At 49.1% G+C, this 17,230-nt stretch overlaps 1 protein-coding gene across 2 annotated transcripts in view; it reads left to right on the top strand.

Moving 5' to 3' along the window:
* Positions 1 to 30: 30 nt before the first annotated feature.
* MSH3 (mutS homolog 3) overlaps positions 31 to 17,230 on the top strand; it is a 178,447-nt gene continuing 161,247 nt past the window's right edge. The window contains exons 1-8 of one of the 2 annotated variants that reach the window (XM_062212494.1): positions 31 to 338; positions 1,795 to 1,912; positions 6,649 to 6,869; positions 7,427 to 7,642; positions 9,558 to 9,674; positions 10,037 to 10,156; positions 13,006 to 13,149; positions 16,707 to 16,873. In XM_062212494.1, the coding sequence (XP_062068478.1) occupies positions 129 to 338; positions 1,795 to 1,912; positions 6,649 to 6,869; positions 7,427 to 7,642; positions 9,558 to 9,674; positions 10,037 to 10,156; positions 13,006 to 13,149; positions 16,707 to 16,873 (1,313 nt within the window). In that variant the 5' untranslated portion in view covers positions 31 to 128. Of the gene's footprint in view, positions 354 to 1,794; positions 1,913 to 6,648; positions 6,870 to 7,426; positions 7,643 to 9,557; positions 9,675 to 10,036; positions 10,157 to 13,005; positions 13,150 to 16,706; positions 16,874 to 17,230 lie in introns of both variants that reach the window. The other variant, XM_062212493.1, reaches the window with a different exon arrangement.

The following is a 17,230-nucleotide window of genomic DNA, read 5'->3' as shown; positions in this document are numbered from 1 at the left end:
CACGCCCATTGGTGCGCACGAGGCCCCGCCTCCGCACCGGGCGTCGCGGCGTGCTCGCGCCCGCGCACGTCTAGAGGGGGCCGCGCGCCCGCGCCCGCGCCGGGCCCAGTAGCCGTGCCGCAGTGCCCATGCTTGCGATGCCTCGCGGGAAGCGTGCCTCAGGCGGCCTTGCCGCTTCCGGCCCTGCGCCGGCCCGGCAAGCGGTGCTGAGCCGATTCTTTCAGGCTAAGGAACGCCGGAAGTCCACGCCGTCCGCCACTGACGCAGCCGAAAAGGCGAGCCCCGCCTCCGCAGCGCCCCCGGCGTCCACGTCCCCGCCTCAGCGGCCGCCGCGCGCGGTGAGTTTGGATCAGGTCGGGGCGGGGCCACGGGGGCGGGGCCACGAGGGGCGGGGTCGGGAGGTGACGGAGGGCGGGGCTTGCGTGTGGCGCGGGGCGGTGACTGCGGGCAGGGCCACGAGGAGGGCGGGGCTTGTGTGTGTCGCGAGGAGGGGCGGGCCGGGGAGGTGACGGCGGGCGGGGCTTCGCGGGGCGGGGCTTGTGTAGCGCGGGGCGGTGACGGCGGGCGGGGCTTCTCCGGGCGCGCCGGTTGCTGTATCGCAGAGGGACGAGGTCTCTCCCTCGGAGGTCACGGCCTCGAGGCCAGGGTCCCTCGGGTGGTTTACCCCGGGGAGCCGGGCAGGCGGGGCCGGGAGGCCGAGGCGGCCTCCACGAGGCCCGCTGTGTGGGAGGCGCGGCGGCGCCGCCGGTTGCCTCAGACTCCCGGGGTCGGGGCGGCTCGGTCCCTGGCGGTCACCAGATCCGGGCTCGAGCCTCGAGCGGCGAATCGGCCACGCGGCGCCGAGCGGCTTGGGAGGCGTTCGTGCTGCCCAGGGACGCCCCGGGCCCTGTGGCGCTGCTGTGTGTTTCTTCCCTAAGAAATGCAACCTCTGGCCGGCGCCGCGGCTCACTAGGCTAATCCTCCGCCTGCGGCGCCGGCACCCCGGGTTCTAGTCCCAGTCAGGGCGCCGGATTCTGTCCCGGTTGCCCCTCTTCCAGGCCAGCTCTCTGCTGTGGCCCGGGAAGGCAGTGGAGGATGGCCCAGGTGCTTGGGCGCTGCACCCCATGGGAGACCAGGAGAAGCACCTGGCTCCTGGCTTCGGATCAGCGCGGTGTGCTGGCCGCAGCGGCCATTGGAGGGTGAACCAACGGCAAAAGGAAGACCTTTCTCTCTGTCTCTCTCTCACTATCCACTCTGCCTGTCAAAAAAAAAAAAAAATACAACCTTGTTTTTTTGACCATGATTTACCGTTTTTCATGAATCCACCGAGGTTTTTCCTTTGTACCCAGCATCGGCCGAAAGATTTAATTAGTGAGCTTTTGGCGGGTTTCCTGCCCACAAACCGCTGAAACTCCCGGGGTGGCCACCCGAAGCCATTTAAACCGGGAGCAGTTCGACTGCATAGACGTTTCCAAAGTGGCGCCGGCCTCTGCCCTGCCCCTGCGATTCTCCTTGGCGAGGTAGACAGTGTCTGTGTTAGAGGGGCTGTGTCTCAGGGAAGCGGGCAGAGTGGTTCCGCTCTAGGGCTGGCGGGAACGCAGGCTGATGGGGGCAGCAAGTCCTGGGCCTTGGCTTCAGTGGATCTCGCAGGGCTTGGGGGAGGCTGGGGGCTGCAGGCTGACCGGGACAGCAGTCGGGCCGCAGGCCCGCCCAGCTCAGACTGGGCGATGGCCCCAAGGGTGCAGGGCGAGGACTGCTGTCCCCAGCCGCCTCGGGATGGGGATGACACATCCTTTCCCTCTGTCCCCGATGCAGGCCACGGAAGCTTCCAGCAGAAAGAGGTCGCAGGAGCCTGAGGGGCCTGTGAGCAAGAAAGCGCGGCCTGTGGGGGAACAGGAAGGAGGAAGTGGTTCTGTCTCTGCCGGCCACCCAGGTGAGTCCGGGTGATGGTTCTTTCTCCCAGGCCTCACTCGGACAGACGGAGCGCAGGGAGGGCACTGGAAAGTGGTGTCTTTCTTCTTTGTGCAGAAACTTCGGTGTTGTGTCTGAGCAGAGGGCCCTCCCGTGTGACGGTGGCCTGGAGCTGAGGTTAGGGGCTGGCAGAACTGGAGTTCTCTGTCTTTTTTATTCCCTCCAGCTACTTTCATTTTGATTTCAAAAGTAAAACTTGTTTAACCATGTCAAACATGGAAATTTGGAAGGTAGACAGTGACAGACTTTACATCCCTCCTTCTCCAGGAAGCCACCGCTGATTGTTTAGGGTCTAGCCAGTGTGGTCTTCCAGATTTTTCTGTTTGTTACACATATGTGTATGGGTACACAGAGCTAAATTGGTTTGTTAATCATTGCATTGTACCGATTGTATTTGATGTACTAATTCGTTACTTTTTTTCCACCATCAGAACATTTTGAACAATTTTTGGTATCAGGAAATGTAGACCCGTCCTCTGTCTTTTTTGCATAGAGCTGCCTTTTGGTGCAGAACAGCACTGATGAAAATAGCTTCCCGAGCTCCTGGGGCTTGGAGGTGGTTTGGGGGTAGTGGTGGAGCAGACTTGGCTCCACAGAACTCGTGATACATGGAGGAGAGATCCATCTTCTTTCATTGTCCCTTGGAAATTAGGTAATGAGAATGAGAAGAAAGGAAAAACAAGTCCTGATTGAGAGGAGGTGCGTGTGCGCTGGAGATGTTCGGTGGCTGTCCCTCCGTGGAAGGGAGTGCCACCACGCCGGCCTGCGTTAGCTTTTCACTCAGGTTCCCCACAAACTCTTGAAGGCCCTTCTGTGACCGAGGAGGAAATTAGATCTGACGATCCCCTGGTCCTCCCCTTGGAAGGGTCCTTCCCCTGGTCCTTCCCCTGAGGAAGGCGGGAAGGGAGGCGTGACACCAGGAGTTGCCACCTGCTGGTGTTGCCGCCTCTCTTTGCTTCATTACTCTGCCCAGACCTGATCTGTTGAGTTTTTCCATGGATTCCACAGGCGGAGAGTGAGCACCCACTGTTTTAAAAAGGCCAGGGGCTTTTAGCACTTCATTTATGCTTCCCAAGAGTGCTTTGTGGAGCCAGAGATGGGTGACAGAACGAAGGTTGTCACGGTTGAGCAACTTCCCCAGGGCCACACAGACAGTGGAGAGTGAAACTTGTTGAGATCAGGCAAATGCTGTGAAGTGCTCTGAAGGGCAGCTTGTCCCATGGGGCCCTGGGAGAGGGAGAGGAGGTTCCACTGGCTAGCGGCTGACCCCAGCTGCACCTTACTTTCTTTGTTGTTTTAAACACCACTGATATTAGGATTGAGTTCTGATACTGTACAGTTCAGCAGCTGGCAGTGTCTCCCCAGGGCTGTGGAGCGACCGCCACAGTCAATTTCCAGTGTGTTCACCCCAAAAGGAAATTGTGCCCACCATCAGCTGCCTGAATTCTCCCCTAGGCCAACCCCAGCCCTCAGCAGCCGCAAGCTACCGTCTGTCTCTGTAGGTTTGCCTGTTCTGGGCGTTTTATTTGAAACCACACAGTATGTGGTCTTCCGTGTCTGTTGTAGCATGCATTAGTACTTTGTTCCTTTTTTAAAACTTTTTCAGTTTTTTTTTTTTTTTTTGTGGTAAACTGCATATAACAACATTTACCATCATAGCTGTTTATCAGTGTCCCGTCCAGTGGTGTGTAGCACATTTATGTTACTGTGCTATCGTCAGCACCGTCCAGTTCTGAACTCCTGTCATGTTGCGGGGTAAGCCTCTGTCCCCATCACATAGTAGCTCCCCATTTCCGCCTTCTGCTTTGTCACTCTGACTGAAGTGCATTTGTTCCTTTTTGTTTCTGGGCAATATTCCACGTGCAGATCACCTCAGGCCTTGACTCCTCAGTTGGCAAATTCTTACACTCAGCATCACAAAAGAAGGAAACTTACATATTCACAAGCAAATTTATATAAACTTGAAAAGCAAATTAAAGGTACTCGTGTATTTTGAAAACCAAGGGAATGTTATTAACAAGGTGAAATATACATAGGAGAAAATTTAAGGGCCGACACTGTGGTATAGGAGGCTAAGCCTCTGCCTATGGCTCCAGTATCCCATATGGATGCTGGTTCGTGTCCCGGCTGCTCCTCTTCCAATCCAGCTCTCTGCTATGGCCTGGGAAAGCAGTGGAAGATGGCCCGAGTGTTTGAGCCCCTGCACCCATGTGGGAGACCTGGAAGAAGCTCCTGGCTCCTGGCTTTGGATCAGCTTAGCTTCTGCTGTTGCAGCCATTTGAAGGGTGAACCAGTGGATGGAAGACCTCTCTCTCCCTCTCTCTGTCTGTCTGTAACTCAACCTCTCAAAAAAAAAAAAAAAAAAAAAAAAAAAAAAAAAAAGATTCAAATAAGAGAAGTCACAGTAAATAAGATAGAGTATATATTGGAAGAGTCATATATTTATAAGGGAGCCACAGTATTCCTTCAAAGATTCTTAGTTGTCAGCATGTGTGACATCAAGATTGTTTCTTATTTATCAATTTTTTAATGAGTAAAGCAAAGGAAGTTTATTGAGAGAAAGAGCTCCTGATAGCTGGAGAGGGACCTAAAATGGGTTGCTTGTTTTGTTTTTTAAATTATGGAGAGTGTATTTCCCTCATATGTGTTTTTCCCCTGTGACTACTTTGTAAGATTTTCTGTTTGTTGCTGGTTTTTGCACAATTTGATTTTGATGGGCGTTAGTCTAGTTTTTAAAAATTTTTTTCTTTTCTAGTTTTTCTTCCTTCCTGTCTTCATATCTTTCTCTCTCATTTTCTTCCAATGAACTCCTGCTGTGCCTGTGACTTTACAGTTCTCATACAATTTGGAGACTATTTTTGGCCATTATTTTCTCTAATTTTTGCCGCCTTCTCTTCTGAGAGTTTGTCACAGGGACATTAGACTACTTGCTACTGTCTGTCAAGCCGCTGGAGCTCTTCTCATTTGTTTTGGAGTCTCCTGCTCCGGTTCCAGTTCTGTGATCTTGTCTTCCCTGCTGTGACGTGCTGTAAATCGCGTTCTCTGAGATGTTCCGTTCAGATAGCGTTTGTTCATCTCTGGAAGTTCTTTTTGTTATTTTAACAAAGCCCGAAGATGGCCTGAGTATTTGGCTTCTAGGGAAGATGCTGGTTGAGATGCCTGTGTTGGGCATTTGCCTGGGACACCTGCCTTCCATAGTGGATGTCCTGGGGTTGAGTCCCACTCCACTCTTGATTCTGTCTGCCTACTAACGCCCACCCTGGGAGGCAGCAGGTGATGGCTCAGTGTCTGCCACCCACATGGGAGATCTGCATGGAGTCCCTGACTCCTGGCTTTGGCCTGGCCTAGCCCTGGTTAACCAGCTGATGGAAGATCTCCGTGTCTCTCTGACTTCCAAATAAAATGAAAATCAATTAAAAAAAAAACCAAACAACTAACGAAGACAGAGAAAGAAAAGATTTTAAGCTGGGAGAATTAAAAGGTTTCGAGGGAGAGAGCTCTGCAGTGGCCTTGTAGAGTGAGTGCAGTTCTGCAGGTGGAAAGAAGGCAGGCGGCAGGTGAGTGCGAGTGTGGGTCTGTGGCTTCCTGCTGGAACCCTGATGTCAGCATCTTCAGGTCTTTCCCTGACCTGGTGATGTCTTCCCCTTGCAAATCTCCCAGGGTAGAGCGCTGGCCACCTGCCTCCTGCAGAGGCTAGGGTCTGAGCACACAGGAAGGCTGTGTTCCTAGCTTCCTTCTGGGGTAATACTCCCAGAGCTGTGGCCTTCCAGGGACACCACCTCCAGCCTACCATGGAGGGGGAGGAAGGGCCATCGCCTTTGAATTTGGACTGTGGTAGAGGCTTAGGGATCAGTTTGCTTGGAACGAGTCCGCTCTGTTCCAGAACCTCCCTTTGCTCTGTGTCCAGGACTACTGGTGCCCTGATTCCTGAGTCTTTTTGAGCATCTTGAGTTGTAATTAGAATTGTTTTTTGGGCCGGCGCTGCGGCTCACTAGGCTAATCCTCCGCCTTGCGGCGCCGGCACACCGGGTTCTAGTCCCGGTCGGGGCACCGATCCTGTCCCGGTTGCCCCTCTTCCAGTCCAGCTCTCTGCTGTGGCCAGGGAGTGCAGTGGAGGATGGCCCAAGTGCTTGGGCCCTGCACCCCATGGGAGACCAGAAGCACCTGGCTCCTGCCTTCGGATCAGTGCAGTGCGCCGGCCGCAGCAGCCATTGCGGGGTGAACCAACGGAAAAGGAAGACCTTTCTCTCTGTCCCTCTCTCTCACTGTCCACTGTGCCTGGCAACCAATACACAGCAATTTGGAATCTCCAAATTTTTTTTTTTTTTTTTTTTTGGTTTTCTGAATTACTGACAGTAGGTTTAGCTTGCAGGTGTGCTGAACTGATTCTTGCTCATGTTTTTCCTCTGGTTTCCCACATTCCATTTGCAGCTGGAGGCTCCCCTTCTGTCAGTGTTTGGGGGCTCGTATCTGAAAACAAAGGAAGCTGAAGCCTCCTGCACTTTGTAATGGGGCTTCAGGAGGCGGTGAAGTCAGGTGTGTGCTTCACCGTGCCGCCCTCGCCCTGGCCCGGCGTTCAGTTCCGGTTCTGTCGCTCCAGTGGAGGTCTCTGTCTTTAGGAAGCTCTGTACTGGGTGTGAACGGACACGGGGAGGCCAAAGTGCTGGTAGCATGTTTTCCTTCTGATTGTGTCCCAAGAGCCAAAGAAGTGCCTGAGGACGGGGCTTGTTTTGAAGTCTCTGGAGACACTGAGGAAATTCCACTGCGACTCCGCGCCGCCTCAGACTCGAGTCCGCACAGAGCGTCTTCAGGAGAGGTTTGCGGTCCTGCCAAGGTGCACCGATTATGATGACCTCGATCTCCTGCGTGCCAAGAACGCCGCTGCCTCTGAGGACTCCAACTCTCAGGCCCGCCAGAAGGTGTGTCACTGCTGTGTGGACAGGTGGCCTTTTAAAAGTGGATTTAAATGTATATTTTGAAGACTTACTTGAAAGGAATGTTGATAGAGAGAGGTGGGGGGAGATAAAGAGACAGAGAGAGAAAGAGAGTTTTTCCATGTGCTGTTTCATCCTCCAGTGGCTGCCATGGTCCAGGTTGGTCCAGGCTGAGCCAGGAGCCCAGCACTCCATCCAGGTCTCTAACATGGTTGGCAGGAGCCCAAGTATGTGGACTGTTGCTCACTGCTTTCCCAGGCACATTAGCAGGGAGCTGGATCGGAAGCTTAGCAGCTGGGATTGCAGCTGGTGCTGTGATGTGGGAGTGCCAGTGTCACAGGCGGCTTAACCTGCCGTGCTACAACACCAGCCCTGAGGGATGTCCCGTTACCCAGAGTGCTAGATTCTTAAGTTCTGTGCTTAGTTTCTGTGGAAGTACTCAGGGCGGTGTTGCAAGACTTGACTGTTCATGCTGGTTAGCTCAGGGTGCTTTTAGTTTTTTAATTCCTGGAGATTCCAAATTGCTGTGTATTGGTTGCCAGGACAAGACACTTTCTGATCTCAGTCCTTTTGGATCATCCCAAACGAGTCATGAAGATGGACAGCAAGCGTGTGATCCTAAGCCCCTGAACAAGCGGTCCAAGAGCGTCTACACCCCGCTGGAGCTGCAGTTCCTGGAAGTGAAGCGGCAGCACCAGGACGCGGTTCTGTGCGTGGAGTGCGGCTATAAGTATAGGTTCTTCGGGGAAGATGCAGAGGTGAGTTGTTTTCACACACTGCTTCTTGTCTTTCTGGTCCAACTTCTTGTATTTTCCTGTATGCTTGTTTCATTTTCTGACTCTAAGAACAAAGCTAATTTTACCAGTCACCCTTCAAAAATACTGCCCCTTCATGTTAAAACTAAGACGAAAGCAAACTTGGTGGGAGCTGGATTTGTGTGGTAAAAGTGGGGTTCCTGTTGAAATATTTGTGCTTGTTCACCGTGGTGCTAGCCCAGTACTTTTTTTTTTTTTTTTTTTTGAGGTTGTAAGGGCTAAAGATACTGCTTTCTATACTTTGTTTTTTCTTTTTAATTTTTTAAAGATTTATTTATTTGAAAGGCAGGGTTACAGAGAGGCAGAGGCAGAGAGAGAGAGAGAGAGAGAGAGGTCTTCCATATGCTGGTTCACTCCCAAAATCAATGGTTGGAGCTGGGATGATCCAAAGCCAAGAGCCAGGAGCTTCTGGGTCCCCACATGGGTGCAGGGACCTAAGCACGTGGGCCATCTTCTGCTACTTTCCCAGGCCATAGCAGAGAGCTGGCTCGGAAGTGGAGCAGCCGGGAATCGAACTGGTGCCCATATGGGATGCTGGCACTGCAGGCAACGACTTTACTCACTGCTTTATAGCACTGGCACCCCCAGTACTTTTTATCAGTCAAAAAGCTTACTGGATGAATCAGTTTTCACTGAACCACAGTCATGTAAGTATGATTTCAAAGGGAGACAGCAAGAGAAAACTTTGAGATGTATGGAAGTTTTCCTGTTTACTCTTAATTTATGAATTTTCGTAGCCAGGAACAAAATTGAGTCCCAGTGGAGAAGCATGTTAACTCTGCCAGCGCCCATCAGCTGGCGTGTCAATCATCTTTGTAGTCTCATTTGGGTTGTATTTAATTTTGAGGATTGATGTTGGCCTCTGTCAAGAAGGTTTCAGGTGAATTTGAGTGTTTAGTGAGCCCTCCAAGGAGAAGTGTTGCTGGGGATGCCGTTTGTGGAAGCCGTGGGTGACGGTGATGACTCACAGTGGTAGGCCTGGCTGGCTCGTGCAGTGGTGAGATGGCATGTCTGCTGGCCCATGGGGGCAGGTGAAGACGTGGCCAGCTGCTTACCCAGGTCCTTCAGGTCTCCTGTGTGGCAGGAAAGGGGTGCTCTGTAAGTCAGTTGCACTGTACGGTTCTGTTAGGAAATTGAGGCTGAGATGGTATCAGCATGTTTCCTAAGGACAGGACAGATGTGTAGGTGAAGGCTCGGGGGAAGAAACTGTCAGGTTAAATGGTAAATTTAGGCCTGACCACAGTAAAAGCGGGTGTTTTCTTGCTCTAAAGCGATGGACTAATGCAGTTCAGAGATGGGGTGGGGCAGAGGAGTGGTAGTTCCACGGCTCCGCTAGGTAGCATCTATGCTATCGTGCTTTCTAGAACACAGGGAATCAGGTGCTCGTTCTGCATTTCCATGCCTCATGTACCAATCAGCTAATCCGACTGTGGCTTCTCTTCTCCTCTCTTCAAAATTGCCTCTGTGCAAGTTGAGTTTTCATTCGTTTATGCTCTGTGCTATCTTCTGATAGTCAGAATTTGCCCTCACCATGCTGCAAGTTCTTATTCTGTTACAGTTTCAGGCTCATTGGGTGGAATAGTTTTTGTGTAGGCAAAACTCAGCACTTCAAAGTTTGTATAGCTCCGAGGACACAGAAGAAGACCTGGCATGTTTTTCTGAGTCATTTATAGATACAGACTTGGCCTTGAGTCAGGGCCAAAGTAGATTCAACCATTTGCTTCTATACTGGGAATGCCCCACACTGTTAGGTACACAATCCCAGGTACATACCTGGGATTTTGAGCAAAGTAACAAAGACCACACAGGGACTCTTGCAATAGAAATTTGCTGATACTCTCTTTTTAAACGTTTTTAGATTGCAGCTCGGGAGCTCAATATTTATTGCCATTTGGATCACAACTTCCTGACAGCTAGCATCCCTACCCACAGGCTGTTTGTCCATGTGCGCCGTCTCGTGGCCAAAGGATACAAGGTCAGCCTTGGCTTTACCTTGTGGGAAGAAGGCACTGGGCTTCTCTTGCTGGGAATGAAAATGTTTTTTGGTTTTAGAAGTTGATATTTTGGAGAAATGAAAGCACATCATAACTGTTAGCCTCTGTTTCGTGAGTGTGTACCATACTTCTAGGTATGTAAGTTGGATTATATGTGCTGGAGGGTGTCTTAGTGATGTATCCACACTTGTTAGCTCTTTGTGGTGCTCATTACTTAAACTCCACATCTGGACTAATTTATCATCCTAATTGTTTCGGAGTTGACCTTTAAGCGTTTTGAAATGAGTTTTCAGAAATAATCATTCATGGTATTTGATGTGTAACATTTCTTACTTTGTTGAAGGTGGGAGTTGTGAAGCAAACTGAGACTGCAGCCCTAAAGGCCATTGGAGACAACAAAAGCTCACTGTTTTCCCGAAAACTGACTGCTCTGTATACGAAATCCACACTCATTGGAGAAGATATCCTTTTTGTATGGTATTTTTCTTTAAAATGTTTTAAGGGCTTTAGGATTAGAGTTTTTAAAATTGTTCTTTGAGCGTATACCTTCTTGACGAGATGAGTCGGGGTGGCCAGTTTGACCCTTGACTGGGGCTCCCAAAAGGGAAGGATTGGGAGTAGCTAGAAAGAAGCTTTTCCCCATTGTCGTAGTAAAAGGACACCTCATCGCCTTTAAGAGCAGGAAGAAAGTGCACCTAATAAAAAATGATGTCAGGTTAGCAACTGATTTGAAATTATATTGTTTCTAGACTGTGTGCAGTGGTTAGATGCTTAGGGCCTGTAGGCTCCTCAGGGGCTTCCTAATATGTGGCCTAAAAAATAACTTATTTATTTCAACTTGTGAAAAGAAAGCAAGTCAAAATTAAGATACATTTATTTATTTATTTATTTATTGACAGGCAGAGTGGATAGTGAGAGAGACAGAGAGAAAGGTCTTCCTTTTGCCGTTGGTTCACCCTCCAATGGCCTCTGTGGCCTGCGCATCGTGCTGATCCGAAGCCAGGAGCCAGGTGTTTCTCCTGGTCTCCCATGCGGGTGCAGGGCCCAAGCACTTGGGCCATCCTCCACTGCACTCCCGGGCCACAGCAGAGAGCTGGCCTGGAAGAGGGGCAACCGGGACAGAATCCGGCGCCCCAACCGGGACTAGAACCCGGTGTGCCGGCGCCACAAGGTGGAGGATTAGCCTGTTAAGCCACGGCGCCGGCCAAGATACATTTAAATGCTTATAAAATATAATAGTAGGCTCAGTTCATTAATTCTTTATAAATTGTTCTAAATAATTTTTTAGAGATTTATTTTTTTTTATTTGAAAGTCAGAGCTACAGAAAGGGAGAGGGAGATAGATTTTCTGATCAGCAGATGGTTCTTTCCTCAAATGTCCGCAATGACTGGGGCTGGGTCAGGCTAAAGCCAGGAGCCTGGAACTTGATCTAGGTCTCCCACATGGGTTGCAGGGGCCCAGGTATTTGGACCATCTCCCACTGCTTTCCTAGATTCATAAGGAGGGAGCTGGACCAGAAGGGGAGCAGCTGGAACTTGAACCATTGCTTATATGGGATGCCAGCGTAACAGGCGGCAGCTTAACCCATGGTGCCACAGTGCTGGCCCCCAGTACATTAATTCTAACGTTGTAAGCTTTCTTACTTTGGAAGAATATTCTCTGTGCAGAGCGATTGGCTCCAAACTTAGAGTTGTTCATCAATTCATGTGTTACTTGAAGCAAAACAACTTCATAAGCTGTGTCTTAAAGTTCTTTTAATCTTTAAAACCCAACAGCTGTGTGTGTGTGTATGTGTGTGTGAGGGAGAGAGAGGGAGAGAGAGAGAGAGAAGGATACATTTCAAAATGTTTACTGTGGGGCTGGCATCGTGGCTCACTTGGCTAATCCTCTGCTTGCAGTGCCAGCATCCTGGGTTCTAGTCCCAGTTGTTCCTCTTCCAGTCCAGCTCTCTGCTGTGGCCCGGGAAGGCAGTGGAGGATGGCCCAGGTGCTTGGGTCTCTGCACCTGCATGGGAGACCTGGAGGAAGCACCTGGGTCCTGGCTTCGGATCGGTGCAGCACAGGCCGTAGTGGCCATTACGGGGGTGAACCAACAGAAGGAAGACCTTTCTCTCTTGTCTCTCTCTCACTGTCTGTAACTCTGCCTGTCCAAAAAAAAAAAAAAAAAGTTTACTGTGGGATGAAATCAGATCTCTTACACTAAAAAAGAAAAAAAAAATTTAAAGATTTACCCATTTATTTGAAAGGCAGACTTAGAGACAGACAGACATCATCCACTGGTTCACTTCCCAGGTAGCTGCAGTGGCCAATGCTGGGCCAGGTCAAAGCCAGAAGCTAGGAGCTTCATCAGGATCTCCCGTGTGCATGTCGGGGTGGGGTGGGGGGAGGGAAGGGTGCGGAAAACACTTGGGCCATCCTCCACTTCTTTTCCCAGATCATTAGCAGGGAGTTGGATCAGAAGTGGAGCAGCTGGCACACCAACTGGTGCCCGTAGAGGATGCCAGCTTCGCAGGCAGCGGCTCTGCTGCTACACCACAGCACTAGCCCTCTGTTTCAGTTTGTGACGGATCTACTTGTTTGTAGACACTTGCTTAGCTTCCACCCACATCCTCAGGACTGTTTTGTTCCATTTATACCATAAACAAGGAACAGCCCTCACGCCTAACAGACTCTGAGCTGTGAACAGCCCTATGTTGTTCTAAGCCAGCTAGGCTGTGAGAACCGGGCAACTTTATTTTCTCTTTTGCTGAAGCTTGAGTCTCCTTTTTGGAGCTTAATGGTGAAATAGTACCCATCCCTGCCTCTCCTCTGCGGCTGTCCCTTCTTTGGGACCAGACGGCCTGTGACTACAATCTGAGGAAATAGAAGAGGAATGCCATACTGAAGATTTTTGCAAAGAGCAGAAGTACCTGGGAGAATAAATTCTTAGTTTGTTTGTTGATATAATTGCTTTAAGTTTTTTGCTTGTTTTTATTTAAAAGGCAGAGAGTCAGAGACAGAGAGAGAAAGAGAGATCATCCATTGGTTCACTCTGCAAATGCCCGCAATAGATGGGGGTGGCACAGGCCAGTCAGGAGCCAGGATTTTAATCCATATCTCCCACAAGAGTGGCAGGGACCCAGGTACTTGAGCCATTACTGCTGTCTAGAGCCAGGACTTGAACCCAGGCACTCCAGTATGGGATGCAGCTATCCCAAGTGGTGGGGTAGCTGTTGCAAATCCCTACCCTATGAATCATTATTTTAAAAGAGAAAACAGTTAATGTGTTATAATAGAAACTTACTGCATAGTTTTCTTTAATCCTTATTACATGTGAATCCTCTAATCAAACTGGATGATGCTGTGAATGTCGATGAGATAATGGCTGATGCTTCTTCCAACTATCTTCTGTGTATCTGTGAAAATAAAGAAAAGGCTAAGGACAAAAAGAAAGGAAGCATTTTCATTGGCGTTGTGGTAAGTACTTTGTAGATGAAGAGTGAGTGATACGTGTTCAGGGTACCTCCACATATGGGTGATCGTGTATGATTTAAAATGAGGATGTCTAATGAAGGGTGCCTTAAAGGAATTGTATTAGTCACCCATGTCAGCAGGAAGTGGCTCTGAAGACAGATCATCGTCCCTCTACCTCTCCTGGATTTCTGGGGCTAATGTAATCCCATATAACTCTCGCTTTATAAAAAAAAAAACAAACAAAAAAAACAAAAAAACTCTTGCTTTATAAAAATGGTGCAGTCTTTAAAAAAAAAAAAAAAAGGAATTGCATTAGAAACATGTTTTCCTGATGACATGATAGGCTAAGTTACTAGGTAAGGTTCCCTCATGTGGCACTTGGCACACTGCTTTGGAGAGATCCCAGCTTCCGTCCATGTACCCTAGGATTTTGGGGTTGAAGTTAAACAGTGGCAGACATGCACGTGGACTGGGTATGGGTAGCAGAATAAAACACTAAGCCAGCCGGTGCGGAGGTAGCCAAGGGTTTTCCACGCTTGCTCCAGAGGTATGAAATGAAACATGAATGATTCTGATTGTTCTATGAAGATTTAGAGGATGGGACGTAGAAGGAAATGGTAGTATGTCACCACAAACACCATATTAAATTACTCTTAAGAATATTTATATTTTTTTCTTTAAAAAAGGTTTATTTACTTACTTATTTGAAAGGCAGAGTTACAGAGAGAGGGACTGACAGACTGTGAGATCTTCCATCCATTAGTTTGTTCCTTAAATGGCCACAATGCCTGAGACTGGGACAGGCCGACGCCATGAGCCTGGAACTCCATCTGGGTGCAAGGACCCAAGCACCTGGGCCGTCTTCCACTGCTTTCCCAGGCACATTAGCAGGGAGCTGGATCAGAAGTGCAACAGCTGGGGCTTGAACCAGTGCCCGTATGGGATGCTGGCGTCATGGGCAGAGGCTTAACCTACTGTGCCACAATGCCAACCCCTAGGATATTTATATTAAATCTTCCAGATAAGTATAATTTGTAGATGATAATATTTTGATCTTTCCTTCTGACAACTAGTGAGTAAATTTGTCAGTTCTCAAAATCTCCAACCTTTGAGGGCCTTTCTAAACTGTTAGGCTCCTTTGTTCTGTCGTGTGCTAAGCAGAAGTGGGAGGACTCTTTGCCTCAGTAATAACTCATTTTCTTTGCTGTTTCTAACGTGTACAGTCAGCGACAATATTCACCAAGATTCTTACAACTCAGATGTGTCCCATGTGCTTGTTATCCTGACTGTGTAACTTGACTTCTGTTTAACCAGTAAGCCCTCTCTCAGGGAGTTAGTGTCCCTGTGGGTGTTGGTTGGCTCTAAATCAGTTTTTATACCCAAGAAGCATGCTTTATCTAGCCACAGACAATAGGATCTATCTGTAAATACTAAGATCGTTTAAGCTTTAACTTGTGTAACATGCAAATTTGTATTTTCCTGGAACTCAGAATCAAGCACAGCATTGAGTGTAGACTTCCTACTTGGTGTGGCCTCCTGCCAAGGTTCAGAGAAGTGGGTGCGCCAGGATGTAAGCCGTTAACAATGGTGGTTTGCTCCTCAGGTGTCTCTGGATCCTGTCCGTGACACGAGCAGCCCTTTCTAGGCAGGTGACATCCTGCATCCTGGGTCCAGGCTCCTGCATCCGGTGTTTACTGAACCAGGGCATTCGAATTTGCTAGGCTGGCTGAAGTGGTGCTCTGCGTCCTGCACCCCAACACCGTCCTCCGTGGGTGTTCCCTGTCGTGAGGAGTGTCACACGTTCCCCATGTCACGGCTGGGCGTCATCCTGTGGGTGCTGGCAGTCAGTCTGCAACTTCAGGCCTTGCTGCTGTCCTCCTGCTGCAGCCGGCCGCTGTGCCTTCAGTCTGGCACCGTGGTTCTCTATGTGTCACACACCACACACCACACAGAGGAATAGAGCTTGCAGGGGTGACAGTATAGACCATTTCTCTGGTTAGATAAAGCAAAAGAGTTGTCAGGCTGATAACTTTGTTACCTGAACTTCTTTGAATAGCTTTTGAAAATGCTTGGTTTGTAGATTGGGACATAAACTTAGCCTCATAGATGGATCTGCTGTACCGACGTCCAGCACTAGGGCACTAGGGAGGGCTTCTGGGCTAGAATTAAGGAAGTTGCCTGAGCTACAGATGAAGAATTTTCAAAAAGAATAAAATATTCAAGTGGGAAAATGCATAAAACAGAGAGATTGCAGGGTAACAGGAGACAGTCACAGATCAGAACTGTGAGACTGCCTGCAGCCCATCGGGCTCTTGTGTCCCTTCCCACCAGAGGGGATGGTAATTCAGACTTCAATGCTAATATGTCTTTTCTTGTCTTAGTTCTACATTGCTTTACTGCCTGGAACTGTATGTAGAAATATAAGCGTATGTCTTCTGGGTCTTGTTTCTTTTGTTCACTATTTTGTGTGTGAGATTTATCTACATGCGTGGCTATGGCTCTGCCATTGCTGGGGTCTATTTCAGTGGGTGATCTTCAGTTCATTCACTCCTTTGTTGATGGACAGGTGGGCTCTTCCTAGTTTTTGGTTGTACAGTGAATTTTGTGCGTGTCTTCTGTCTACGTATGCCCAAGTTTCCCAAGAGCTTGTGCTTGGGGAGAGCGGGTGGGGAGCAGAATTACTGAGTTGCAGGGTATGGATATTTTCTGCTTTCCTAGATGATGTCTGGCTGCTTTCAGATTGACTCGTCTCTCGTCAGTAGACATTCTTGTAATTGTTTCCCTCTTTTTAGCTCCTGTGGTCTGTCACTAGCCCTTGCGTTTCATCAGCGCCAGGGGTGGATGAGTGTGGCTGGGCAGTCAGATTCTCTGGGTTTGAGTCTTGCATCCCACACTTTATTGTTATGGGACCTTGGCTAAGTAACTTTTTAAGTGTTTTCACCTCTTCCAGACCATGATCTTTGTCTTGGCTGTTGTTTGTGGTGAAAGCGGATGGCTTTAAGTTTTCACGATTCTTTCACTGGATAGCTTGTGTACCAGGGATTCAATCAAACTTGTTATATATTAGTATATTTTTGGTAAAATTTATACTTTTTTGTGTACTAGTTTCATATAATTTAGTGCTAATTTACTACTGTTATTAGCCCCGAATCCCTTATTACAGTTATGATGATAACTCTTTGAACAGTGCTTTGTAGTTTACAAAACATTTACATGTCTTCTCTGGTTTGTTCCTTCTAAGAATGCTTTGAGGGAAGTAGGCTGGTTTATTCCCATTACGGAGGAAGAAATCAAGACGCAGTGGGATTTGGTGACTTGTCATCATCACTCTGACAGGTGCATCAGATCCAGGACTTGTACGGGGGCGGCTGTCTGAGCTCCTGTTGAGTAGGCTTCAGGTCTCTGTGAAGCTGACTCTGTGCGAGACTCTGGGACATAGACAGGTCTTCAGACGCTTTGGAGATGGAGTGCACCCTCATGGGCGCTTCCTCTTCCCTCCCTCCCTGTCTACGCTGTGTCTTAGCTGTTTTCTGTGATCTTACGTTTCTGTTTGTTTGCAGGGAGTGCAGCCTGCCACAGGCGAGGTCGTGTATGACAGTTTCCAGGACTCCGCTTCCCGTTCAGAGCTGGAGACGCGGATCTCAGCCCTGCAGCCTGTGGAGCTGCTGCTGCCCTCACACTTGTCTGAGCAAACCGAGAGGCTCATTCACAGAGCTACAGCGGTCAGGTAGGTGGTGCTCACTGGGAGACAATGCCAGGCGTGAAACTTCCATGGAATTCCCAATCCAATATTTATTAAGATTGTTAAAAAACAGGCTTTACTTACAAAATAGTACTTCATGAGTTGTGGTGGACATTTTTATAAAGAAAAGCAAAAGCAAAATTACTCATAGGGTCACCTTTAGGTAAAACTTCAGAAGTCAGTCTTTTGTTTTCTTTTGAAGGAGAGAGAGTAGGAGAGTTGAAGGAGAGAGAGAGAGATATTTTCCATCCTCTGTTCAATCCCCAAATGCCTACAGTAGCCAGGGCTGGGCCAGGTGGAAGCCAGGAGCCTGGAACTCATTCTGGATGTCTTACGTGGTGG

The sequence above is a fragment of the Lepus europaeus genome, chromosome 15, assembly GCF_033115175.1.
Source record: "Lepus europaeus isolate LE1 chromosome 15, mLepTim1.pri, whole genome shotgun sequence".
NCBI lineage: Eukaryota > Metazoa > Chordata > Mammalia > Lagomorpha > Leporidae > Lepus > Lepus europaeus.
This window is presented reverse-complemented; position numbering and strand designations above follow the sequence as displayed.